At 43.7% G+C, this 26402-nt stretch overlaps 1 protein-coding gene and 1 long non-coding RNA gene across 10 annotated transcripts in view; one reads left to right on the plus strand and one right to left on the minus strand.

The window, feature by feature from the left end:
* The window catches only part of Hr3 (nuclear hormone receptor 3 ROR-beta), a 274259-nt gene that overhangs the window by 12310 nt on the left and 235547 nt on the right, over positions 1-26402 (plus strand). For 3 of the 7 annotated variants that reach the window (XR_004492502.2, XM_033485619.2, XM_033485625.2), the window contains exon 1: positions 17109-20582. The exons of 1 other annotated variant lie outside the window; for it this stretch is intronic. Coding sequence is in view for 5 of the 6 variants with exons in the window: in XM_033485619.2 (XP_033341510.1) it covers positions 20381-20582 (202 nt within the window). In the remaining variant the exon portion in view is untranslated. Of the gene's footprint in view, positions 1-17108; positions 20583-26402 lie in introns of those variants that run through there. 3 more of the 7 variants (XM_033485620.2, XM_033485621.2, XM_076523770.1) reach the window with 3 other exon arrangements.
* LOC117229250 (uncharacterized) lies at positions 9796-16720 on the minus strand. 3 transcript variants are annotated; one of them, XR_004492506.2, is made up of 5 exons: positions 14370-15153; positions 13280-13375; positions 13024-13198; positions 12743-12922; positions 9796-10309 (listed from the first exon to the last, which is right to left on the minus strand). It is a non-coding gene; the product is annotated as an uncharacterized LOC117229250 (long non-coding RNA). The 3 variants fall into 3 exon arrangements; XR_004492505.2 differs by lacking the exon at positions 14370-15153 and adding an exon at positions 16461-16720 and having other exon boundaries at positions 9841-10309; positions 12989-13198; XR_004492504.2 differs by lacking the exon at positions 14370-15153 and adding an exon at positions 16461-16707 and having other exon boundaries at positions 9849-10309.

The raw sequence follows: 26402 nt of genomic DNA on the forward strand, positions 1-26402 counted from the left end.
GTAGAACCACGTTTCACGGAAAATTTACCGAAATAATTATTTTGTCGATCGTTTTCATGATTTAATTTTATCAATATTTAATGGCACATCAAATTTAAAGATGTCGTTTATATTTTTGGAACACGCAGAACTCATTGTTCATGGATGACTTCTCACTCTTCATTTTTAAAACAATGAAATTGTTGTTTTAATTATTCTTAATAATATAATATATATAATATATATATATATATATAATAATGTAATATAATATATAATAATAATATAATATATATATATATTAATAAGTCTTATATTAATTTAAATTAAATGTCTCATATTAATTTGTCAAAATGACAATAGGAGATTTGTTCTGATTTTTTAAGGACTGCTGTTATAATATTTGCCGCAAGTAACACATATCGTTGTACTGATTCAATACTGGAACATTTAAAGAAAAAACGTGACTTGGAGATATTCTACTATTTCATACGAAATAATACTATCTGGACAATGTAACACTGACAAACAGTGTCTGCCATTAATATTCGGACACTTTTTAAAACGCGATAACTTTTTTAGAACTGGATTAAAGAACTTCAATTTTTTTAGATAATAGGGCGACCAGTCCCTCTATCATCTAAAAAGAAAATTGAAGTTCTTTAGTCCAGTTCTAAAAAAGTTATTGCGTTTTGAAAAGCGTTCAAATATTAACTATTTTTAAATGTATATGACAAAAGCATTAATCACAACTGTTTTGCAAATTATCCCACTGTTCCATTTCTATGTTCTTCGTGTATATCTGAAGAAATATTGACATCAAAATATACATTAGTACAAAATCTAGTGAAAATAATTATAACTTTACTCACTAATTTGAAAAAAGAAACTATTACTGGCAAAATAAAACTCTAAATGGCTTCTTCTTTAAACTTCATTATTTAAATACATCTCAGTATTAAATTAGAGCAGCGATATATTGAATAAATAACTCATAAATCTATCTTTACGATATGAACAATCGTAAATTAAAAAATTTCGTGACCCATCACTCGAACCAACGTTAAACATTAAACTGTCGCGAGTGCGACAGAGACTCCCGTTAGTCCGAATGCTTCCAAACTTCGCATGCACGATGTTCGCATCGTGCGCCACACATTGGACCAGGAAGATCTGGAAAGCAATTTTCGACCCCTTTACATATATCCAAGGACCACTCTAGTGTGGCCGCGTGTGCTGGCTCTCTAGCTAGCGTGCGTCTACGCAGGTAAACGTGTCTCTCCGGTTGCCTACCTATCTACCTACCTACCTACCTACCTACCTAACTCGAGACTCGGCTCGCTTGCTCCTTCGTTCTCCAGTCATTGAACTCGAAGCTCGTTCAACCCACCAGCTGTTTCTTACTACTCCCCCACTGTTCTCCGCCTGCTCCCCGGACAGGTAACTCCCCACCGTTTCTTCTTCCTGGCCGTGGACCATGCCTCTTCCGACACCTCCGTGAGGCCTAGACGCCATGCTACTCCCGATCGGCCGGCTAGACCGATGGCAGGCGATGGTAGGAGGGTTCTTTTCAAGGTTCTTCTTGAATATCGATTCGGCCAAGCGACAGCCGAGGGAAGGTCGAGTTCTTTAGGGTCAACGATCGGAACACGCCTGATCGATGCTGGCCATGGGCCGAGGATTTCTTACCTAATCTTCGGCCGGACGGTTTCTATGCGACAGAGCCGGCGAGGATCGCGTTACGTGTACTCTGCCAACCGTGTTCGAACCACAGACATTTCAGGGTTTCGTCAGCTTCGCTGCTTTGTTGCCGGATTATCGCTGCGAGAGTGGGAGTCGTGAATATGAGACGATTCCTTGATCTCGACTCGGTATTAGGCGAAGTACAGTGAATTCTTCTTAATTTTTCGATTCTTTGGGAAGAGGAGATACGATTGTTCGAGCCATGCGGCTCGTTTTTATAGTTGCCGATTGTCAATAATTATGAAAACGAGTCGCGAGGCTCGAATGTGGTAATTTTTCCCTAATTCGCGCCCGGGTTGCGCAAAAAATGGACAATTTGGGAGGAGGAGATGCGATTGTTCGAGCTATGCGGCTCGTTTTTTATAGTTGCCGATTGTCAATAATTATGAAAATGAGTCGCGAGGCTCGAATATGGTAATTTTTCCCTAATTCGCACCCGAGTTGCGCAAAAAATGAACAATTTAGGAGGAGGAGATACGATTATTAGAGCCAAGCGGCTCGTTTTTATAGTTTCCAATTGTCAACAACTATGAAAACGAGTCGCAAGGCTCGAATATGGTAATTTTTCCCTAATTCGCGCCCGGGTTGCGCAAAAAATGAACAATTTAGGAGGAGGAGATACGATTATTAGAGCCACGCGGCTCATCTTTATAGTTTCTAATTGTCAACAACTATGAAAACGAGTCGCAAGGTTTGAATATAGCAATTTTTCCCTAATTCGCGTCCAGGTTGTGCAAAAAATGGACAATTCGGGAGGAGGAGATACGATTATTCGAGCCACGCGGCTCGTTTTTGTGCGCAATCTGAGCGCGAATTAGGGAGAAATTACTGTAATAGTATCTTCTCTTTCCAAATTGCCCATTTTGGTTTACAAGCTGAGCAACAGTTAGGGAGAATTTACTGTATTTGCGTAAACTAATTCACAATTACACTTTGTTTTTTAAGAGCATAACGTCCAGGTTGGATTTTTATGCAAAATACAAATTTTCCAAGGTTTTTTAGTTACAGTAATTTCTAATCGTATCTCCACTTCCGAAATTGTCCATTTTTGTGCGCAATCCCAGCGCTAATTAGAAAGAAATTACTGTACCAATTGTCAGCAATTATAAAAGTGAGCCGCGAGGCTCGCGAATAACCGTATTTCCCCTTCCCAAATTGTGCATTTTTGTTCACAAGCTGAAGGAGAATTAGCAAGAATTTACTGTGATTTCAATGTTATTAGACTGCTCGATTCTTGAAAATATTCTGCCTCCATCGCAAGAGATAGAAATTATTTATTAAATTATTATAGCCATTCGATTGTTTCTGAATCGATTGATTCTTTTGCTGCGACTCCTTATTTTGTAAATTACAGACAAGTAACATTTTTCTTACTGCATTTAGTGGTAAAATCGTCTTCAATCGCGAATGCGATTTTAACAAAATCAACAATACACGATAGCACGGAAGAAATGAAAACGTCATAAGCCGTTTGAGTTAAAATATTCGCGGAACGCATCAGGATTGCACTTTTCCAAAAATAGATGGCAAAATAATTGAACCGAGTTCAAGAGTTCGCGAAGGTTCGGACTGTTCAATTACTAAATTGCAATTTAAACCATCGACGCGCCACTTGATCTTTAATTATCCCGAACAACTGAAACAGCAGAAACGATCGATCGATCATCGAAGAATCGATACGACAAAGTTACAAGACAGTATCTGCAACGTTCACGTTCAAATGCAACAACTCTCGAGCTTGTCGTTTGAATAAATGAAGCAACACCGTCGATATTTACCCGAAGAGAAATTAAAATCGAAAAATGCGCTGACATGGTAATGAAAGGAAAACTTGCTTGCTGACTCTCGTTCGACGAAAATTCTTTCACAAGAGGAGGATTTCGCGGTGAATCACAGTCCAGCGATCAGCGGCGGGCATAGATATTCTGTTTCATGGAACAAGAACTGAAAACGATGCGTTCGCTGAAACGATTAATTGGGATTTCTGAAGCTGAGAAAGGGGAATGTTGCGCGCAGGTTCAACGGTCGAAACAAATGGCGGCGCGGCGTCGGGATCAAGATCGCTATTTAGATCGTCCGCAGGAACGCCGCGCCGAAGAGCTTAGTTAGTAATGTGACCGTGTCACGAATGAACTTGTCGTTGCAATAAACCACGGTATGCGCGGCCGTTTTTACTATAAAATAATTCTTCCATTCTATTCCCGCGTCCTGCATAAATCTTCCGCGCTATCATCCGCGCTGCGTTTAAATCATTCTAACCTGAACCCGCGAGAGGGGACCCTGGGTGTATGCATTTAATCTTGATCGTAGCTCACTTACGAAGGGTAGACACGTTTGCAAAGTTTTCGTTAGATATTAATTCAGCTCCTCGAATCCCGAAGAGGACGAAAGAGAGAGACAGGGAGAAACGGAGAAAGAGAGAAGAAGAGAGAGAGAGAGAGAGAAGGTCGCGGGAACGAGTTCAATGAACCGAAATGCGCGCACGTGAGTCGCCGGTACGTCCGATCGCAGCTCCACGGATTTATTTGCCGTCCTAGGGTAAACATTTCTTAACAAAATTATTGCCGGAGGAACGGAGGAGATTCTCTTGAGGCGCAAACATGATTCGCAATCAGGTTATCGCCAGCCGAGATTGACAATTCCCGGGACACCGTCGGAGAGAACCTTTTTGGCGTCGTACCCTTCTCGTAAATTCGAAATCACGCCAGCTTGCCAAAATATCGGCAACTTCTACCAAATTTTCGTTCCCGTCTTCGACCGCCTGGAACCTCATTCCAATCTTTGCGACCCGGTTTACCGAGAATTAACACTTCGATCAGATGCGTGTAACACGGTTTTCGATCGCTTCGAAACTATGACCGCCGACTGTACTCGCTTCCGATGTAACTTTCTGTAAGTGTAATAGTCTTTGGAAACGTTCGGAAAATTGCGTATATTTTATTTAACACCAGAACCAGCAATTAACAATCTTATTAATCAACGACCGCCGCAATCTCAAAAATTTCACAAAACAGAAATATTTTATTTAATCGAGTTGAGATCGAAAAGTTAAGCTGTATCGCATTCAGTCAGCATCCTTGAATTATGTAGAGCCTAATCGAATTAGGAAAGTGCAATAGATTGGCGTAAAAATTAATGTTCAAATCTCCGTAAATTATTCCGACGCGGCAGTAAAAGTGTTAAATTGACTGGTTTCTGGTTTTTCTCTCTAAGTCATTAAAATTATAGAAATCTTTGCACACGAAACTCTTCGATAAACTTCTTTATTCGAACATTTATTGTCGTAGAAATCGTACTTTGTTTGAATAAATGCAATCCTGTAATTATTATAGAACAATGTGTTACAGTGTTAAACATATCTGATTTTCTATTCGTAGATTCCTCTGTGTAATAATTTTGTTTTGTTTTCTATACGTAGGCTGTAAAGTTCAAGGTTCAAGCTGTCACGTAGACCGCGTTGTAAACTGAAAGATTGAACAGGAAAAATTTGTACACCGTGTACCCAGGATGTTATTGTGCAATGGTTTCTAATCCGCCATTGATGGAACGTAATTGCGTATTAAATGGGTAATGCGCGTAATCGAGAACAAATCCGATTTCACCGGATCTGCTTACACGTTTACGTTCACGATCCCTCGGAACACTTTTAACCGCGACCGCAAACAGTCGATAATTCCTGTGGAAAGCTTCGAATACCTAGTCCTCTCGGACGACCCATTATAAAGACGTTACAAAGAATATTGAATATCGATCACGTATTAGGCGCGTGCACCGAGTGCTACTTTTTTTTTCTTTTTTATTTAAATCAATTGTTAACGGTTCAATTCTTGTCGATCGTGCTGCACAGACTTTCCGTAATTCTTTTTTACGGTATTTTAGAAAGTCGCACTTAACGCGTCTTCTAATGTTATTTTTTTCAAATCTTGTCATCGAATAACTGGATTCTGGATTTTATGCATTCTTGCTAAAGACAATTGACGATTTGAGACAATTTGAGAGATTAAAAAAAATAAGAAATTGAAAATTAAATATTAAAGAAACTGAAAATGTCAATATATTATTTGCAACTTATCAAGAGAATTAAAGAAAGAAACTACAATATGTATACTGATTCATGTATCGAAGCAGATCATTTTTATTTTGCATAGAAATCCTCAGTCTATTAATAACATGTTCGCAGATTCAGGAATTAAGAAACACTGACAAATCGTCAAAAGATTCTGAGAAATAGAGTCAATTTGTTAATGATTCCTGTCAACAAAGTTACTTAGCATGACAACAAATTAGAACGCTTTTTCGTACTTTAAATTATAAACCTTTTTACTATCCGATGATAGTTGAACTCTTTCTAGAATCAGAAGCAGATTTTATTATTTCATAATTTTAGAAGAAAAAGCATATTCATTTTTGCATTAATATATTTTTTATAAATGACAATTTGATCGTTCTCCTTAATCATTAATAATATCTTTCCTGTCAAGTATACGACGAATTTAATGAAAAAGTATTAGCACTTTTAAATTTTAAAATCTTTCAAAACTGAATAACTCTTTTCAAATTGAACCAAACGGCTTGAATATTTTTATGACGTTATTCCGACCAGTTCGCTAGAGAACGAGTAAACAAAAATGTTGTTAGATTTCAATCGATCGAAATGATAAAAAAAATTTAAAAAAGATATTTTTTTAAAATTTCGAAAATTCAAAAAATGCGTTTCGTAGATCCCGGTAACCTATATGCATGCTGAAAATTAAATCCAAATCTGTTAACACAGTGTCAAGCTACAGAAATTGAAGTCACTCGGTCCAATCTCAAAAAAGTTATTAAATACCAAAAACTCCGCCAATACATGTCCGCGGCGCTGTGTCGAACAGATGTCCAATTCGTTTCACCGAATACCGTCTCCCAGACGCGCGAACACTTTTATTCGGACGTCCACTTAAACCCCAAAATACGTGTCTAGGATCTTTCGAACGGCGAATTTTTCAGCGGGCCCCGCAGGCCCCGTGCGGCAAATTCTCAGGCGAGGTTTTCGATGGCCCACCAAAAGAGCGAGGCGATCGCGAGCGAGTAAACGAGCGGATCGTCGTGTCGGCAGGTATTCGATAGCACCGCAAGGGTCGTCGACCGCAGGTGCTACACGCTCGTTCGCTCGTTCGTTCGTTCGCTTGCTCGCTCGCTCGCTCGCTCGCTCGTTCGCTCGTTCAGGTTGTTCGTCCTCGCGGCTCGACTCGGCTCGGCCGAAACTTCCAGCGAGCAGCCCGTTGCCTTCCTCTATCTCACGCTCGTAAAAAATTTACAGTCACGTCGGGTTTTCTATGCGCGTCGTCCCGGGGACACCGGCCGACGGTAATGGTGACCGTAATTGGTTAGGAATTCGGTGGTTAACAGTTGGAATCTTCGCCACGAAAGCAAGAGTATGCTGCTTAACCGGAATATCGGGGTGACAACGCTTCGGGACTCGCGACGATCGCCGTGCATATACGCGCATTCGAAAGGAATAATCGTCCGGCGAGCGAGCGAGCGAGCGAGCCGATCTCGCGAGTCCCCGATCCTTCCTTCGAAACGTTCCTAGAAACAAAAGGTAACCAAACGTTGGCGCAGTCGACAAATCGATGGGCCCGAGATTAGGAGGCATCGACGATATCGGTGAGCCAACATCCTGCCTCGCGGTCAAACAGGAAGACTCGTGGGAGTTCGGAAACGCTTTTGGCGCGAGCGGCGCGGAGGGGGGAGACGTGTAACGAGGAAAATCAACAGCTCACGGAACACACGGCCACTTTGGGCGGCCTCGTGGAAGGGAAGCCCCCATATAATATTCAAAGACCGCCGAAAGCAGCGGGTACTTTTGAACAGGTACCCGGTTCCCGGAGCCGATTCACCTCGGCAAAACAAGGCCGCAGGCCGTTGACCTCCGAGCCACCACGTGGCCGCGGCGGTGTCTCTTCGCCGTCGAGCCACCTTGCCCGCCCGATTTAAACCAACCACCCGGCCGTGAACCTTCCTCTTCTTCTTCCTCTTCTTCGTCTTCTTCTTCTTCTTGCTTTCCTAGGGCCACTACCACCGTCTCCTCTACTTTTAACTATCGCACGATCGTTCGTTCGTCTTCAGACCGCGAGGATTTCTGTCTTACTTGCGGATAGAGGCGTGGCTGGTCGCCATGCTCGACTTCTCGTACTCGCAGTAGGGCACGCAACAATGGGAGTGGAAAAGGTGTGAAAAGCACTGGGTTAAGAGGCTACGGGCGACACCTCGCCGGCTTCCATGAATCGGGAATGTATTTTCGAGCTGCTCGGACTTTCTTCGAGCAATGCGGCCTGTTGCGACACCGATGATGGCTACGGTTTATGCGAACATTAACCCTTCGCGATCGATGCTGTTTTCATTCGAAATTCGAGACATGTTTAGCGACATTTTATTTTATATGGTTTATTGTAGGTTATTATTGCTGTTGCATTATACTGTATTTTTAATAGTTTTTTTTAAATACGAACAAATTTTATAATGTGAACAATATTTTGAAACGTGGTATAGCAATTTTAGACTTCGAACCTTTATGATGTGTGACTTTTTACAGACTTATCTACAATATAGTATATGATTTTTTAGTTATCTCAATTCATCGAACTGTCATCGATTCGTGACACTGAAGATGACTCCAATTTATGGGAACATTAATCCTTTGCTGTCGAAGCTATTTTAATTCGAAATTCGAAACATATTTACCGATGAACAGTATTTTTATTTTACATGGTTTATTGCAAGTTATAATTGTTATTGCATTATACTGCACTTTTAACAGTTTCTTTTTTAAATGCGAACAAATTTTATACTGTGAACAATATTTTAAAACGTGGTATAGCAATTTTAGACTTCGAACCTTAATGATGCGTCACTTTTTACAGAATTATCTACAATATAGTGTATGATCTTTCAGTTATCTTAATTCATCGAACTGTCATCGTGACACCGAAGATGACTCCAATTTATGTGAATGTCAACGTTTCGCGCTCGAGGCTATTTCAACGAGTCGTTAAAATCGTCCCCATCGTCGAATTTCTGACCACTTCGAAGCATCGGAAGTCGCGACGTTATTTTCCCGCCAAGGGTGACTTTCCTTTTAAACACGCCGAGGGGGAAAAAAAAGGCACAAGTTCATCGTGCCTGCATTTGCATTTTTCACTTCCGCGTTGTCAACTCAGCTAAACCGTCCATTAGCACGTGTCATTGACACGCGAAGGCTCGCGGTGCATTTACACTGTGCCGCGGTATCAAACTGGAGATGAAGAATCCGTGCCCGCGTTCATCCTCCTGTCTCAAGTTTCATTGTTCCGAGTGAATCAACCTGCGTGGCTTGTGCATAAGCATTTTCAGAGACGACGCAATAACGCCGCCGGAAAATAAATCTACCGTCCGGTAAAATGAACACCGTTCTTTCGAAATATTCGAGATAGCTTCGGTGTCGTGTTACGTTTCGAGATTAAATTCGAAGCTAACAAACAACGAGCGAATGATCGCTTCAAGGTTTTCCTTGCACCGGCTGATGCAACGTCGAACTTAGGATAACACGGATAACAGAACATTGCAAACAGGAACACTAAGTGTTAATTTAATTTAATTTAACTTCATTCGATTTTATTTAATTTTACTTAATTTTACTTAATTTTACTTAATTTTACTTAATTGAACTTAATCTAACTTAATTATTCTTAATTGGACTTAATCTAACTTAATTTTACTTACTTTAACTTAATTTGACTTAATTTAACTTAATTTAACTGAATTCAACTTAATTCAACTTAATTCAACTTAATTTCATTTCATTTTACTTAATTTCATTTAACTTAATTTAATTTAATCTTATCTAATTTAGCCAAACTCAATTTTATTTAATCTAATCTAATTTAGCCAAACTCGATTTAATTTAATCTAATCTAATTTAGCCAAACTCAATTTAATTTGATTGAGCTTAATTTGATTTAATTTAATTCAATTTAATTTTATTTATTTAATTCGATTTAAATTAACTCAATTTGATTTAATTTAACTCAATTTGATTTTATTTAACTTAATTTGATTTCATTTAATCTAATTTAATTGGATCTAATTTAATTTAACTTTCGTTTAACTTAATCTAATTTTATTTTATTTTATTATACAACTTAATCTAATTTTTATTTTATTTTATTTACTAAAAACATGTGCATCTTATCGCTAATAAAAGATCCCATTAATAAATAACCGAACGTCGAAACTCTCAACGTCGTCGTTCGCCAGTATCGTGCGCCATTTTTGCGCGCGAAAAGTCACGAAACCCAGCCAAGTGTTCGCCTCGGCAAGGTAATCGCAGGGAAGAAAATATAATTCATAAAAATGTTAACGAAGGGTGGAATCGTGGATCACGATAGACTCAAGGAAGCCATTCGTCTTCGAAGGACAGACAATACGATTAATGACGCCGCAGGAAGTCTGGAAGCCCGGGAAAAATTTAGTGGAGGGTTAAGTCCTCGGGCATCTGGCGCTCGATCTCCCATACTGGCTGCGGGCATCGTTTCCTCTATATCTCTGGCCGGCAAGGTCGACGATCCTTGGGAGAAAAGATTATTAAGCACGGTCGCGTTACGTGGACCTTCGGTAAATGGCCGCGGTTCGTGCAGCAAGGTGCACTGACCGCAGATAGAAACACGTGGACGCGGACCGTGTCGGCGACGCCGATTCCCCGTGGAAGGGAAGGAAAGGGAGGGTGGTGGGGGCAGCCTGGAAGGGCTGATGATTTCACCTGAAGCCCCGGCAGTCATTGTATACGTGACGAAATCGGCGTCGGCATCTTACGAAATTCCTGGCGTGTACGTGTCACCGTGGCGTCGTCTGCCGATCGCGTTTCCTCCGAAGCGAACGGGATTTACCGAGTTACGCGGGAATTTCGCTTTTGGAAACGTTCGTTCCAATGTGACAAATCGTTTGAGTGGGCTAGAATCGCAGTGGCGGGTGTCACATTTGCGATAATTGTTATTGTCTTAATGTTTTTAATTTACTTAATTTAATTCATTTTATTAATTTGATCGATTTTGTATATTAACTTTAATTGTCTTGAAATGCAATCTGTACGTGGCAAAATGTTCGAAAGACAAGTGAAATAAATTATGAAGTTACTATAAATTGACTGGACAATAGATTATTTTAATAATCGATTTGGTCTTAATAAACGATACACGTGTTGGTGAAAATATGAGCCGTTTATTTTGAAAGTGGCTTAGATCACTTTACCGTAATGAAAAGTGACGATTTTTTAATATTTGTATACGAAATTATTTATACTGAGAAAAATATATCAGTATCCCGAGATAACAAATACAAGTAAATCTTCTCGAAAGTTAGCATCCATATTTTGAAACGTGTTAAAACGCAAACCCTTAAATATATCGACTTAAAAACAAAGTGACTTGTGCCACTTTCAAAATAAACGGCTCAAATAGCACTGCTTGCTTCTGACAATAAAGAAAATGCGATCTACGCCACTGCGATTATAATCTGCTCGATTGTAAAAGTTACATAACCTTGATTATGAGAATTTTCGATTTGTAAACTCTCTGCTATCCGAATTCGGTTCTCAAGTTAAATCACAGATCTAAGGCGTTACAGAAACGACACGCTTTATTGCCTGAATCAGGAATACTGTTTAATTAACACTAAACTTACTGTGCTAAGATGAAGTTGTTGAAATTCGCCCAAGTGTACATTACGATAAAAATGGTGAATGGTTTAAATGCGTATTTAGTCTTGTCCTCCATTTAGCACTCACTAGTATTGCTATTGTTATAAATAATACACTGTGTAATTTCTTACGAGAATAACGGAATTGCTTGACTGCAAATTTTTATTGGACCAAATTGCTTTCGAACGTCGTCAACAGTAATAAGAATAATCGATGCGCAAGATTAAATTAAAAAGGTTGCATACTCACCCGCGAGACGTTAATTATTCCTTGATTAATTATAACTAATAATTAACTACTAATAATTATAACTAATAATATAATTAATTAACATTGATAATCCTTTTGCAACGAATAAAACTATCGATAAAACTCGAAAATCCTTTCGATCGAAAAACGTACCACGTGACCGAAGTAGAACGCGCCGCGAAATTATAACTAATAATTAACTACTAATAATTATAACTAACAATATAATTAATTAACATTGATTATTCCGTGAATCCTTTTGCAACGAATAAAACTATCGACAAAACTCGAAAATCCTTTCGATCGAAAAACGTACCACGTGATCGAAGTAGAACGCACCGCGAAATTATAACTAATAATTAACTACTAATAATTATAACTAACAATATAATTAATTAACATTGATTATTCCGTGAATCCTTTTGCAACGAATAAAACTATCGACAAAACTCGAAAATCCTTTCGATCGAGAAACGTACCACGTGACCGAAGTAGAACGCGCCGCGAAGTTGCAAAGTTTGCTGCAAAGAAATTTTTCGGTGCGCGAGATGTTGCAACGCTGAAATGTTGCTCCGAATTCCAACGGTAACACGATGGATGGAAGAGAAATGCAAATTGCAAGTCAGGATCGCAATTTCAAGTCTGCGAATTGCAAGTCTGAATTACAGTCGAAGAATCGAGTCCGGAGATAATACGGAGGAAATTTCAAGGTTCGCGATAGAGGGGGTACGATAGAGAGAGAGAGAGAGAGAGAGAGAGAGAGAGAGAGAGAGAGAGAGAGAGAGAGGACCGCGATAGATTCGGCGCGAGCGAAGAAGAGAAACAGCACGGCGAGCATATTTTTTCGGGTCACGGGCGACGAAATTCCGTGAATCGGGAGCCGGCGGCCGGAGGACGCGGTTCCTCCGTTTCCTTCCCTCCCTTTCTCCGGTATCCTTTTTCTCCTAATCGCGCGGCTTCTAGTGACGTAACAGCAAGGTCTTACGGTACCTCCGGCAACGGGCCTACATTACGTGAGTATCCCTACACGCGACCCGCATGTACGTAGTTACGTACCTGCGTAGAAGATCCGCTACACGTTGTTCGTACCAGCCGAGCCTCTCTTTTCTCTTCCCTCCCCACTCCTCGCTCTTTCCCGCCGCCTTTCTTTCTCTTCCCACCCGGCTCGCTCTCGCCAATCGCGTACGCTATCTTTGATTCCTGGCTCGCCTCGGCGCGGCTCATTGAAGCGGCATCCTAAAAAACGATTAACGGTCCGAACAGTCTCTCCTTTAATCTTCCGATCGTTATTTCAATGTATACCTCGATTGTTCCTTAATTGCATGCAACGTTTGTACCTTCACGATGATGCTGACTCGACTCGAACCCGAGTCGAGTCGAGTCGAGTCGAGTCGAGTCGACTCGATTCGCCGCGTCTCTCGCTCCGAGATCATCGGACGATGACTAACAGTTTCTTGCCCCCGGCCGCTCTTTTCTTACCTCCGGTGATTCATACGGAGCGTTTCGAAAGTCCTGTCAAAAAGTTCGCTGTTATATTCGACGCGGCTTTTACATGCCGCGGAAGTTACGATGCGGGTTTATCCTGACACGTACCTACCTACGCCTCGTTTCGATGGCACGGTCCGCGGCGTCGCGGGACGCCGAAATATAACCTCGATGGCTTCGGTAATTATGGTCGGACGGCGTCGTCTGGAAACGAAAGCTTCGTGGACTCGTGTTTTGTTGAATTGTTTTGGGAATATTGTTGGTAATTTTGGGACACCGTGTATGTGTATATAGGGAGAAATTATATATTATATTATATATAGGGTCATGGCTGGATATTAGAGTTGGGTAAGATTTTCTTCAGGTGACGGATAAAAGATGGCGAGAACACAATTTTATTGGGAATCGTCGAATAAATATTCAATTGGGTATAAATTTATCTGGATAGAAATTTGTCTGAATTAAATTTAATGAGAATAAGAATTTATTCGAATTTATTCGAGACAATTGTTTCGCGAATAAAAATCATAGAATATGAAGTGTTGTTTCTGAACAGTTTATTATATTATAGTTGTATATAGTTGTATATAGTTGTATATATAGTTGTATATCTATATATAGTTGTGTATATTATAGTTGTGAATAGTTTACTATATTACAGTATTTTTTCCGTACTATGTCTTCGAAGTGATCGAATAGAAAATTATTGGAATAAGGAATCATTCGAATCAAATATTCGACTGGAAGGAATTTATTCGGATAACTGCCTTAGATAAATGTTTACTCGAAACAATTCGAATAACGTCCAACTCTGCTTGACACTGAATAACATGCAAACAATCTTTAAAACATAAATTGTAAACTTTTATGCAAAATCAAAGCTTCTCCATCGATCACAAGAATATTCCTGTTTTCGCTCATTTGAACAAATTACGAACGATACAACGGAATTGTTAAGTTCTTTTAATTAGCAAGTTCCTGGATGTAGAATTCTGTTACAAAAGGGTCAAAAAGTTTCAATGAAGAATAGAAATGCAGACTCAGATATCTAAATCAATTTATGAAACACTTCGTCGAATCCTTCACGGCAATAATTAAGCATCAACGATTATAAGCGACGATAATCGTTGCTATCTCGCAGAGCTGTGCGAATTCTCGAAAGTATTTACAGTTCGACATTAAAAGGACGCTAACTGACCCGCAAATGGAAAGCAGAAGGTGAATCGAAATGCAAGTGTGTCCCCGATTCGTTGTGTTTCCTTCGGCGCTGCTCCATGAATTTATATAGATAGAATGTAACGTTATTTTCTACACGTTTCGCGTTATTTTCGTCGCCCGGCAAATTGGAGTGAACGCTTCGATCCTGCGACGCCTATTTCGATCTCGCCTAAAAATATTTAAAAACGTCTAAAACCATCGCGCAACCGCGCAGATTAAATAAACGCGACGCGTATACTCTCGTAACACCGTTCGGCTCGAGCCGAACGCGAACCGTTGCATTTAACTGCACCGATACATAAACCAATTGAACTGCATAAATTGTCTGCATAAATTACGATCGGTTAAAAACAAGATCTGTCTCGGACGTCAAGCCCCGGTGACGTGACGTGACCCAATATCATTCTCAAAATACAAACGCCTGCGTTCGTCGAACGGTTCGCCAGAGTTTAAACGAAATCCGAGAAGTTGCGATTCGCGACATTAAAGCATCGCGGACGTGTATTCTCGAAAGTGCTAAGAACATTTTTCCTGGTCGAACTAGATACGCATCGGAGGATCAAATAATGCAAAACACGAGCAACAGATCCTGATTCTTTGATATGTGCATAATTATCGCGTTGTTGCAAGAGTAATGTCGGCTTTCCGAACAGATTTGTTTGCAGAAAAAGACCGGAACTATTTTTGCAGCAACTCAATAGAGTGAATTTTTTCCCAATTGTTCTTCACAATTTGCAAACAAAAATGGACATTTTGGAAAGGGAAGATGCTATTATTCAAGCTTCGTGACTTGTTTTTATAGTTACCGATTCTCAACAACTATAAAAACGAGACGCATAGCTCGCATAATTGCATTTCCCCTTCCCAAATCCAATAAATTCTCTCTAATTCGCGCTCAGATTGTGTAAAAAAAATGGACAATTTGGAAAGAAAAGACACTATTATTCGAGCCTTGCGACTCGCTTTTATAATTACCGATCCTCAATAACTATAAAAATATTCCAAAATCCAAAATCTTCCGAAAATGTCCATTTATGTGCACAAACTGACCGCAAATTAGGGAGAAATTACTGCGGTCCATTTTCGTTTACAAGCTGAAAGACAATCGGGTAGAATAAGCTATATATATTCGCAACTTCTGAACCGAGATGTGCGACCCTGACGCCGCCACTGGGCCGACCTTCATCCTCCAAGGATTATCTACTCGCGCATTGGAAATGATAATCGACGTTGTTGTTGATATTCCCAAGTATCGACGTCGAAGTCCGTCGAAAGGACACCGTCTCGCCGAAATATAGGTGACGAGAGGAAGCGCGTCGATTGCGTTGAAACGTATCGCGCTCGAATCGAGAATTCCGATCCGCGGAATCGAATCCGGCGATCTGGGGTCATCGACGCATCGTCGTTTTCCCTTGTTTTCTGATCGGTATGCGCGGGTGCCTCGCCGCGCGACGCCGACAGGTGAGCACGGAGCCGCACAGGCGTACGTACACGCGCGTGCAGCTCTATACGTATGTAAGATACAGTTAGGAGTACCGTTCTGAAAATGCAACGGCTCGTATCGAGCCGAAGAGAGCGAGGAGAGTGTTCGGTTGTAGTCTCTCGGCTCGCGTATACGCGGCGCGGAGCGGCGCTTTAACTCAAACGGAGTGAAGCGGCGGGAGGCAGAGATCCAGTCGAAAGGGGTATAACGGTAGCGATAAATTCAATGGCAGCGAGAGAGACAGAGAGAGGGACAGAGAGCGAAAAAAGAGAGAGAGAGAGAGAGAGGATGAAACTTGCGCAGCGTTTCACGTGCGAATAATCGCCGGCCGACGAAGGCATCTAATTTTCCAGCGTTCGCCGCGTTTTCGAGCGAGCGGCCTGGTTGCGGATAGGTCAAGTCCACAGGCCTGGTATCAGCCTCGGCGAAGCGAACTTTCCATTAGCGGCCGGTCCAGAAGGTGCCACTGTTATTCAAATGGCCGCGTGTCGCGCGTCGTGTACCGATAACAAAACAGCGGTCGAATCGTAGTCGAACGGGAACACGCGCCGAGGTAGAACGAATGCGTTATAGTAGATCGAAGCTCACCTTAAAGGGACGCGACTGCTCGGGTTGACCGACAAAGCTCGCCCCTTTCGACACCTGGTGACCCCGTTACCGCGCGCGGTGTCCCCCGTTCGTCCTCGCGATCGTCGTGCCGCCGACGAAAGATCGAGTCGATCGACCGGATGTGGGAATCGCGTGTGTCCGCCGTTGCCGGGCCAGCAGAGAGATAGGGGATGCGAGATAGGAGAGTTATCGCTTTGGAGACGGAACAGTCTATCTGGCCGAGGAATACAGGCTGCTAACGGATCGAACGAATAGCGGGCAGAGCGGTCGGTGGTTGGGCGCGTGCGCGCGCTACCCCTGAACCGCGTCGAACCAATGGAACGGTCTCTCGCGCTGCCCTCAGGGGGTCGAACATTCCGATGTACATTTCGCGTAATTTCCATCGCGGATCCGATCGCCGAGAAATTCATCTCTCTGGAAGATACTCTGCCGAGCAGGCGACCGGGATCGTTCGAAGGGTGATGCGCGGGAAAGGGGCGCGGCGGGGCGCGCCGGGGTGCGAGAAGCTGTAATCCGGGCGGGGTGGTGGCGAACGGTGGTGGTTCGACAGAGGCTGCCATCTGGTGGCGGTCGCGGCAGGCTCGAGCCACTGCTTCCCCGTGAAGTGCATAGCCGAAACGAGTCGTTCGGCTCCGAAACGTCATCGGCACGAGCTTTTTCGAGGGACCGAGCGGACCCGTGACGCGTCGCGATCGACACGCGTGCCCCGTACGCGAGTCGTGTTCCCCGCAAGGTGATAGTTCCCGTGTTGTCCCGGTGTGTTTTCTTCCGGAAGCGAGAATAACGAACAACGGCCACGCATCGCCGTGCCAGGATGACGGAGACGATAATGACGTAAAGCCCACGAGGCCAAGTGGATTCGACTGGTGACCCGACTACGGGACGCGCGCGGGCCCCGCACGATCCATGGCCGAGGAAACGTCGTCGTTCTCCGGTGTGCCCGTGACTGGTCCAGAGAGCAGCTCGGTCCCCTGAGCCCGGGTCACGCGAAAATCACAGCCCGTGTGTGGAACCTTGATCCCGAAGAGACTGGACGATGATCGATGTCGCGGAAGCACCGTCGCCGCGACCTGCGACGATGCCCCGTAACAAATCCGCTCGCGATCGCCTCGAACTCGCGAGCTGTTTGATCGATGATTGAACCGCTCCCGGACCCTGCCAGAGAGACTGTTTCCCCGTGTTATCGTGCCCAAGATCTGGACTACACCTGGCAGATGTAGCTGTCGCTCTTTCTCTCTCTCTCTCTCTCTCGCTCTCTATCTCTCTCTCTCCTTCTCCCTTTCTCCCTCTCTCTCGTAGGATGTAAACCGAGTGACACGGTGAAGACAGAGTGAGACAGAGGACGAACGGGGGGGGCGAAATGTGATAGAACAGGAGACTCGAACAGCCCCGCCACGTTGAACCGTTTGTTCACGGAATATCGACCGAAGGCCGCAGCTACCGAATTAGTCGCGACGAAGGTCGCGAATGAACGCGTGTGCCTCTTCCCGTGAGATCAGCCGCGCCGATACCACCAGCCCCAGCTATCGCAGCAGCTCGACCAGCACAACAGCCATCGCCGGAACAACCTACGACAACCACCGTAAACGCGGGAGCCCGTCCCGCGGCAAGTGTTTTCCGTCGTCGTTCACCGCGAGATCCGGCCGAACGTCTGGCGAATCGATGCGTCCGGATTAACGAGGGGGTAGCATTGAAACCGAGAGTGCGGACTGGATGTAACTCCCTCGAAATACGGTTCTCTGAACGAGACCTACTGACCTATCGACTACTCGACTCTCTCCCTCCTCCTCCTCCTCCTCCTCCCTCCTCCTCCCGCCGTCCCGCGTCCCGCCGCCTCCGCCGCCACCGGTCGCCGCCTTGTTCTCCCGTTTCTTTTTTTTCGTGGCCTACGTTCGCCCTTTAATCCGCGCGTAAACCTAAGCGAGAGCCGGGGATAGATCGACGCGTCGTAGGACAGCGACCGTTCGAGGAAGCGTTCCTCTTTCTCGCTTCTTCTTGTTTGCGCGCGTCGGTGTTTGCGTCCGCTGCCGAGCGTTGGGTCGCGCGCGCGGCGTAGCTGCGCGTACGAACGGGGAGGCTCGGGTGAATCGAAGAGAGTCGTTCTTTGAACGAGACCCACTGACCTATCGACTCGGCCGCTCCGCGCTCCTACCCCCGGCGTCTTTCCGCTCGCTGGCCACCCTCACTGCTCTTTCTGCCTTTCTCCCCTGCGTGTGCTGGCGTGTCGTCGCCGCGTCATCACGTCGGGACGTACCGCGGTGCCACCGTTTCGTACACCCCCTCGCGGAAAGGGTAACGCTCCTGGGGGTGCCCGCCCGACGACGCACCGCGCGCACATTCACGAGACAAACGAGTGCCTAAGGATCTTCTCAATTCAGGACTTCGACGATCTCTACGCCCCCCGATCATCGAAGAGTCTCTTTTTTCTAGCTGTGCTTTCTCGTAGCGTATAACCACCCCGGTGCGCAGGGTATCTTCCCTTGTTTTCGTCTCTCTTCACCTACCTCGGTTCTTCTTTTCTATCTCTTTCTCTTCCTCTCTTCCTCTCTTCCTCTCTTCCTTCTTCTTCTCTCTCTTTCTCTCTCTCTCTCTCTCTCTCTCTCTCTTGATCTTTTTCGATCTTTCTCGCTCTGATTCTCTTTGGCGGCTCGCCGTAGATCGTCAAGTATTGGTAGGGTATCGAGACAATGCGACGAAGAGTGCCTAAAATTTTATGCCTTCTCGACTGATTATTCATAACGCGGTCGGCCACGCACGAATGATCGTCTATTTTCTTGGCTGGCGGACGACTGTCTCCCGAACGACTATTACTACTATCCGCGAACGAGCCTCGACGCGTAAAACCAGTCGGTAAACAGTGCCTCAGATTATTTATCGCCTCTCGACTGATCGGACGGTTTTAGGAACCGTCGCGAGCGTTCCCTCGTTCAACGCGGCTATTATTCGCTGGTTCCCTTTCGGCGTCGAAAGGGAACGGAGACAAGTGATCAGGGACACAGGAGGGACTTTCTCAGTTTCTTTTCTACCTTCCTTTCGGGATCTTTGTACCCGCTCCAAGGTGAAACCTGCTTTCCCTATCACCTCGGTGTCGTTACCGGCGATCCACGCGATCGCGGATCGAAGACAGTGCGCCAGAGAGCAGCTCGGAGACGTTCGCGAGCCGCCTTCGTCGAGGATCCGGCACCGAAAGCCGTCGAACCCGACGCGGAAGGCGAGATCGTCGTCGTCGTCGCGTAATTCCGCCAGGCGTAATCGAAGCGTCGAACTTTTACCGGGTCGACGGCGCGATCGATCGGCCAGCTCGGTCTCTCTCTCTCTCTCTCTCTCTCTCTCTCTCTCGGCGGTGCATCTTTAATCTCGGCCGCGGAAGAGATGGCATCCGGATCGCAGCCCGACTACGCGGTGATGCCCTTTGGCAACGCGAAAGAGGATCGCGTGACGAGCGTCCAGGAATCCGCCACCTGTGAACCCGTGACGTGTCGGTACTACGGGTCGTCGACGACGATAGCCTGATCGTGGAGCCGCGGTAAACAAACAGAGACTTGTGCGTACGAAACGGCGGTGCCGGGCGACACGGAGCGATCGGGAACCGTTCGCTCTCGGGAGAGAGAAACGAGCGAGGATCTCTCGCGGGAAGAAAGGAGCACCGGGAGGAAAACCCGGTGTCCCGGTTAACGGTGAAGAGACACTGTCGTGCAACGGAAACGGAAGAAACAGGAGGACCGATCCGATCTGTCCGATCGTCGATCCTCGCCCTCCCCGCTCAGCCTCGACCGGGCTCTCTCTGTTCAAGTTCGAGAGAGCGATACCGGAATATCGGGCTTCCGTTGGCCGAGTCCCGTGCGGCGAACATGTTGTTGGATCGTGTTTGAACTGAGAGGGAAAGCATAGCTCGAAAAATGGCGGAAAGCGCGGCGAGTCCGGGCACCGTGCAAGTCGCCGCGAACAGTCCCCAGCAACAGCAACAATCGCAACAGCCGCAACAACAAGCGCCGCAACAAACGCAACAGATCCAACAACCGCCGGATATAAGCAGCTCGCAGCTGGCGTCGCCACCAATCACGGGCACAGGTACGAATAGGAAACGATCGAGATCTTCCGGTAGGGTTATATTTAAGATTTATGGGCATCTCAAATTAGATGTTTTTGTTCGATTAGCGAAACGTTCCCTCAACACCGTTCCCCCTCGCTGATATCGATCCGCTCGCTGCGAACACGATGGATTCGATTTTCTTCTTCTTCTTCTTCTTTCTTCTTTTTCTTCTTCTTCTTCTTGTCTCTTCTTGTTACGTTCCAAATCGTCTCCGTAATTCGCACGTTCTTTCGCTATGCCACCCGCACACGGACGACGAAGTTATTCGTTCGGATCTACGAGCAAATTCTTCGACAAGATGGAATCTGCGAGACGCTTTTCAACTTTTCCAATGTTTATTTCGTCGACGCTGGATTTACGCTAGTTTTTTAATTTACGATTGTTCGGATCGTTATTTATTCGATATATCTGTTGCTCGCGGTAGATATCGATATAATAATGCTAGTTAAAAATCGAGATAAATGTCTCGTTGTTGCTTTTGCAAATGAATACGAAACAGCTGCTTTCGATGCTCCAATCTTTATTTATTCGATATATCTGTTACTCGCGGTACATATCGATATAATAATGCTAGTTAAAAATCGAGATAAATGTCTCGTTGTTGCTTTTGCAAATGGATACGACACAGCTGTTTTCGGTGCTCCGATCTTTATTTATTCGATATATCTGTTACTCGCGGTAGATATCGATATAATAATGCTAGTTAAAAATCGAGATAAATGTCTCGTTGTTGCTTTTGCAAATGAATACGAAACAGCTGCTTTCGATGCTCCGATCTTTATTTATTCGATATATCTGTTACTCGCGGTAGATATCGATATAATAATGCTAGTTAAAAATCGAGATAAATGTCTCGTTGTTGCTTTTGCAAATGAATACGAAACAGCTGCTTTCGATGCTCCGTGAAGCCAGCGTCGAATAAATCGTTTCGATTTCGTGGATTCTTTGAGGCCTGTGGAACTGACAGTCGAATTTCCATGCCTTTGGCAAAAATGTAGATTTTTCGCGTCGCGTATTTTATTGTAATTCACTGCCAAAGAACCGTTTCGCGCGAGTTCGAAGATTTCCTGTTGCAGACGCTTCGGAATAACAGTATCGCGAATATTATTACCAGACCGCGGATTCGTACGGGTTTCGTGAAAATGCAAGAAAGATTTCTTTCGCTGCCATTTCGTATTCGCCGCTTTTTACAAAGACGGTTTTGAGATTTCGACGTTTAAACGTTACGTCGCATTGATATCGTAGAGATCACTTCTTGCCGACGAATTTCGCGCGACCAATGCGCTATGCAAATGGGACCGTCTCGCATTCTTTTACGCTTTGAAAGCGTTGCAACAAGAATTAACAGAGCATTGCCTAATATCGAAATTAAAGCGCTATTATAAATCGGCGTACGTACACGGTGCCGAATAAAGAACACGTTTGTGACGCTGCTGTTTGCATTCGATCTTGGAAAAAAATCATCACTGAAACCATCTAAATGATACGTGCTGTCTTCGATGAACGAACCGTGACTGATAACTTCTTCGTCTGGCATGGCTTCATTTGATTAGCATTTGTTTAGGTCGCCGCAATACGACTGGACAGACACGCGTTTTAAATCAATCGACAATGTCTGGAAATGTCTCGAACGAATTTATTCGTAGGTTTTATTCGTCGGGTTATTTTAGTTCGCGAATTTTATGCATTTGTGACAAAAATAAATAGATGAAATATCAAACAATAGAGTGATTAAAAGGATTCGTTGAACTTGTCTGTTTCTTTTTTACGATCGATGTGTTTTTATTTTGTGTAAAGATCTGCAGTACAGGCTTGTAATTATTTTTCTATAAAATTGTGCAATGAAAGGATGTATTTCCATGTATAATACACAGGTAGAGGGGACGATTCTAGCTGAGAAAGGCAGTCGCGAGTATCAGTCATCGTTTTCGAGTTAAATTAGGCGAATACCTGCGCCATTGAAACGAAATCGGCTGGCGCGTCTGTTCATGACCGACCGATTCAACTTCTAGCCGATACTAGGATCACGAATTGGACGAATCTTTCGACTCGATCGTCTCGAAAACGAAGCGTTTAATCTCAAAGTTTCGTTCTACACTGACATCTTACTATTTATTGTTAGCGTAGAATCGCTCCTCTCCCGGTTTCTATTAGGATTATAGCGTTAAAAGAAATTTGATTTGTAGAAATTTGTTAAAAATTTATTAATTGGCGCGTCTGTTCATGACCGACCGATTCAACTTCTAGCCGATATTAGGACCACGAGTTAGACGAATCTTTCGACTCGATCGTCTCGAAAACGAAGCATCTAATTTCAAAGTTTCGTTCTACACTGACATCTTACTATTTATTGTTAGCGTAGAGTCGCTCCTCTCCCGGTTTGTATCAGGATTATAAAAGAAATTTGATTAGACGTAAAGTACAACGTTCCTAAAATCCGTCGACAAACCGTTCCAAAAATGTTGTTCACCTCAGATTTTGCGAGTTAAAAATTTTTAATTTTAGATTTTCTAAATTCGAATTGGTTTAGTAGAACGTGCATAAGCAAGCGCCATCCAATTAGATTTGAAGAATAGAAGTCGGAGATTTGAATTCTTGTGCTTCTGAAGTGCTCAATTTGGAACGTAACACTTTTCTTTGGCTAAAAATGCACGAGCGCTCCGGTGAATTGTTAGCAAGAAAACTCGGCGAGGAAGGAGAGAAAGGCTCGGCGAAGGCAGGAAGCAGGCTTAGCGAATGAAAGACGACGCTGCGTTTCTTTTTCCTTTTTTCTTCTTCTCTTTTTTTTCGAATTGCACCGGCCACGTTCGCATCGCCATCACAAGGATTATTGTATCGGGCGTTCTACGGCGAAACGGATCAATGTCGGAAACATTTTGCATTTTCCCTCGGTGCGTCACGCAACCCGTTAATTAGCGAAGTTCGCGCAATTTAGCTAACTGCAAATTTTCATTAAAACTCGAAGAGAAATATTTTTTCGCATTCGTAATCCTCCTGTGTAAAAGATATTTTCGTTCGTGACACGTTCAACAGCGTCGCTTCTCCTACAATTTCAACCGAAATGACAGGATCTTACCGGATTCTCGTTAGAGGCTGTACAGATTTTTAATATGCGAAGCATTTTGCCGTTTCAATTATAAGTCGGCGCACTCGAAACTCCTCCTCGCGCGGCGCTACCGCCGAAAGTTTTTTTATTACTCTCGAGAGGATCGGCAACACGGCCATTTTGTTTCCATCCCTTAATTGGCCCGAGCTGCTCGCTGAAAAGTTCTATCGGATCCGTACAATTCGCGGAATATATCGAAGCCGGACGTACCGTTGCAACGCAGCGTTCCGTTTCTCATTTGCTTGCAAACAAACGAATGCTTACAGTGTCGTTGATCATTATATTCCGTAGTTTCTTGATCTTTAACAATCTGGCATGTTTTTGCATCATGACTATCGAGAAGAGTTTAACGATATACAGTAATGTCTCCCTAACCGACGATCAGATTGTGCAGAAAAATGGACAATTTGGAAAGAAGAAATACGATTATTCGAAGTCTTGCGCCTCGTTTTTATAAGTTCTTGAGAATCGGTAATTATAAAAACAAGGCGCAAGACTCAAATTGATCGTATCTCCTCTTCTCGAATTGTCCATTTTTCTCCACGATCTGAGCGTCAGTTAGGGAGACATTACTGTATATCGTTAAACTCGATCAACTCGAGCGATTTCTGTTTCTTGCGATTGATGCACGCTGAAAGTCTCGTCACTCCATTTAGAAGAAGCAAATTCACACGAATTCGTTGTTTATCGTTTAGCGTGAACGTGAAGTAGCAGGCTAGCATAAGAAGAACCGATTATTTTCAGATAATAAAATACAGTAATGTCTCCCTTACTGACGCTCAGATTGTCCACTAAATTGGACAATATGGGAAGAGGAGATACGATTATTCGAGCCACGTGGCTCGTTTTTATAATTGCCGATTGTCAATAACTATGAAAACGAGTCGCAAGGCTCGAATATGGTAATTTTTCCCTAATTCGCGCCCGGATTGCGCAAAAAATGAACAATTTGGAGGAGGAGGTACGATTATTCGAGTCTTGCAGCTCGTTTTTGTACGCAATCTGAGAGCGAATTAGGGAGAAATTACTGTAATCGTATCTCGTCTTCCTAAATTATCCATTTTTGTTTACAAGCTGAGCGCTAATTAGGGAGAATTCACTGTATTTGCGTAAACTAATTCGATCACGCTTTGCTTTTTAAAAGCGTACCGTCCAGGAAGGATCTTTATGCAAAATACAAGTTTTCCAAGGCTTTTTTAGTTACAGTAATTTTTGTCGTATCTCCTCTTCCCAAATTATCCAATTTAGTGGACAATCTGGGCGTCAATTAGAGAGACATTACTGTACTGCGCACTTGCTTTATTTTCAGGCCTAGTTAACTTCGCAATTATCCAATCGAATTGCTCTATCGAAAACTGTAGGAAACAAAATAATACAAAACCAGACCACATTTTACTCCGCGAATGCGAAGCTAATCGCGCCGGAAAACAAACCAACCTCGCAGCCGCGACTGGTCAGCCCGCGTTGACTCTATCATTCTTCCATCGTTCAGACATGAATGTTATACCTGAATCGATTTCGAAAAGCTACCGGTCGAAAACTAACCGTTCGTAACAAATAAAAAATTCGAGTCTTTTTATAGTTTATTTTTACAGTTATAAATTGTCCACAATTATAAAATCGAGCCGCGAGGCTCGAATAACCGTATCTCCTCTTCTCATATTGTCCATTTTTGTGCGCAATCTGGGCGTCAATTAGGGAGACATTACTGTACTGCGCACTTGCTTTATTTTCAGGCCTAGTTAACTCCACAATTATCCAATCAAATCGCTCTATCGAAAACTGTACGAAACAAAGTAATACAAAACCAGACCACATTTTACTCCGCGAATGCGAAGCTAATCGCGCCGGAAAACAAACCAACCTCGCAGCCGCGACTGGTCAGCCCGCGTTGACTCTATCATTCTTCCATCGTTCAGACATGAATGTTAAACCTGAATCGATTTCGAAAAGCTACCGGTCGAAAACTAACCGTTCGTAACAAATAAAAAATTCGAGTCTTTTTATAGTTTATTTTTATAGTTATAAATTGTCCACAATTATAAAATCGAGCCGCGAGGCTCGAATAACCGTATCTCCTCTTCTCATATTGTCCATTTTTGTGCGCAATCTGTTCGTCAATTAGAGAGACATTACTGTACTGCGCACTTGCTTTATTTTCAGGCCTAGTTAACTCCACAATTATCCAATCAAATCGCTCTATCGAAAACTGTACGAAACAAAGTAATACAAAACCAGACCACATTTTACTCCGCGAATGCGAAGCTAATCGCGCCTGAAAACAAACCAACCTCGCAGCCGCGACTGGTCACCTCGCATTGACTCTATCATTCTTCCATCGTTCAGACACGAATGTTAAACCTGTACCGATTTCGAAAACCTGCCGGTCGAAAACCAACCGGACACCGGTGGGTAGATCAAGGGTTGCCAAACGGCGCGCACGCAAGAAGGCGTTCGTAACAAATCGCCTCGGAATCGCGAACACGGAAAACCACTCAGCCGTGCATGTCATACAAATATGACGGCTTTCCATAAGCAATACCGCCTCGTCAAATCGGTCCCAACGATGCCCCCCACGACAATGGCCGCGCGAAAAGAGACGCGATTACCGAACAATCGGGGTCCGGCCGACGCGGATCCATCCGGAACACAGGCTGGCCATTAGCGCGCGATCGAAAAAAACAAAAGGACGCGATCTTTCGCTCTTATAGCCGAGGCTGCT

The sequence above is a fragment of the Megalopta genalis genome, chromosome 7 (genome assembly GCF_051020955.1).
Source record: "Megalopta genalis isolate 19385.01 chromosome 7, iyMegGena1_principal, whole genome shotgun sequence".
Taxonomy (NCBI): Eukaryota; Metazoa; Arthropoda; class Insecta; order Hymenoptera; family Halictidae; genus Megalopta; species Megalopta genalis.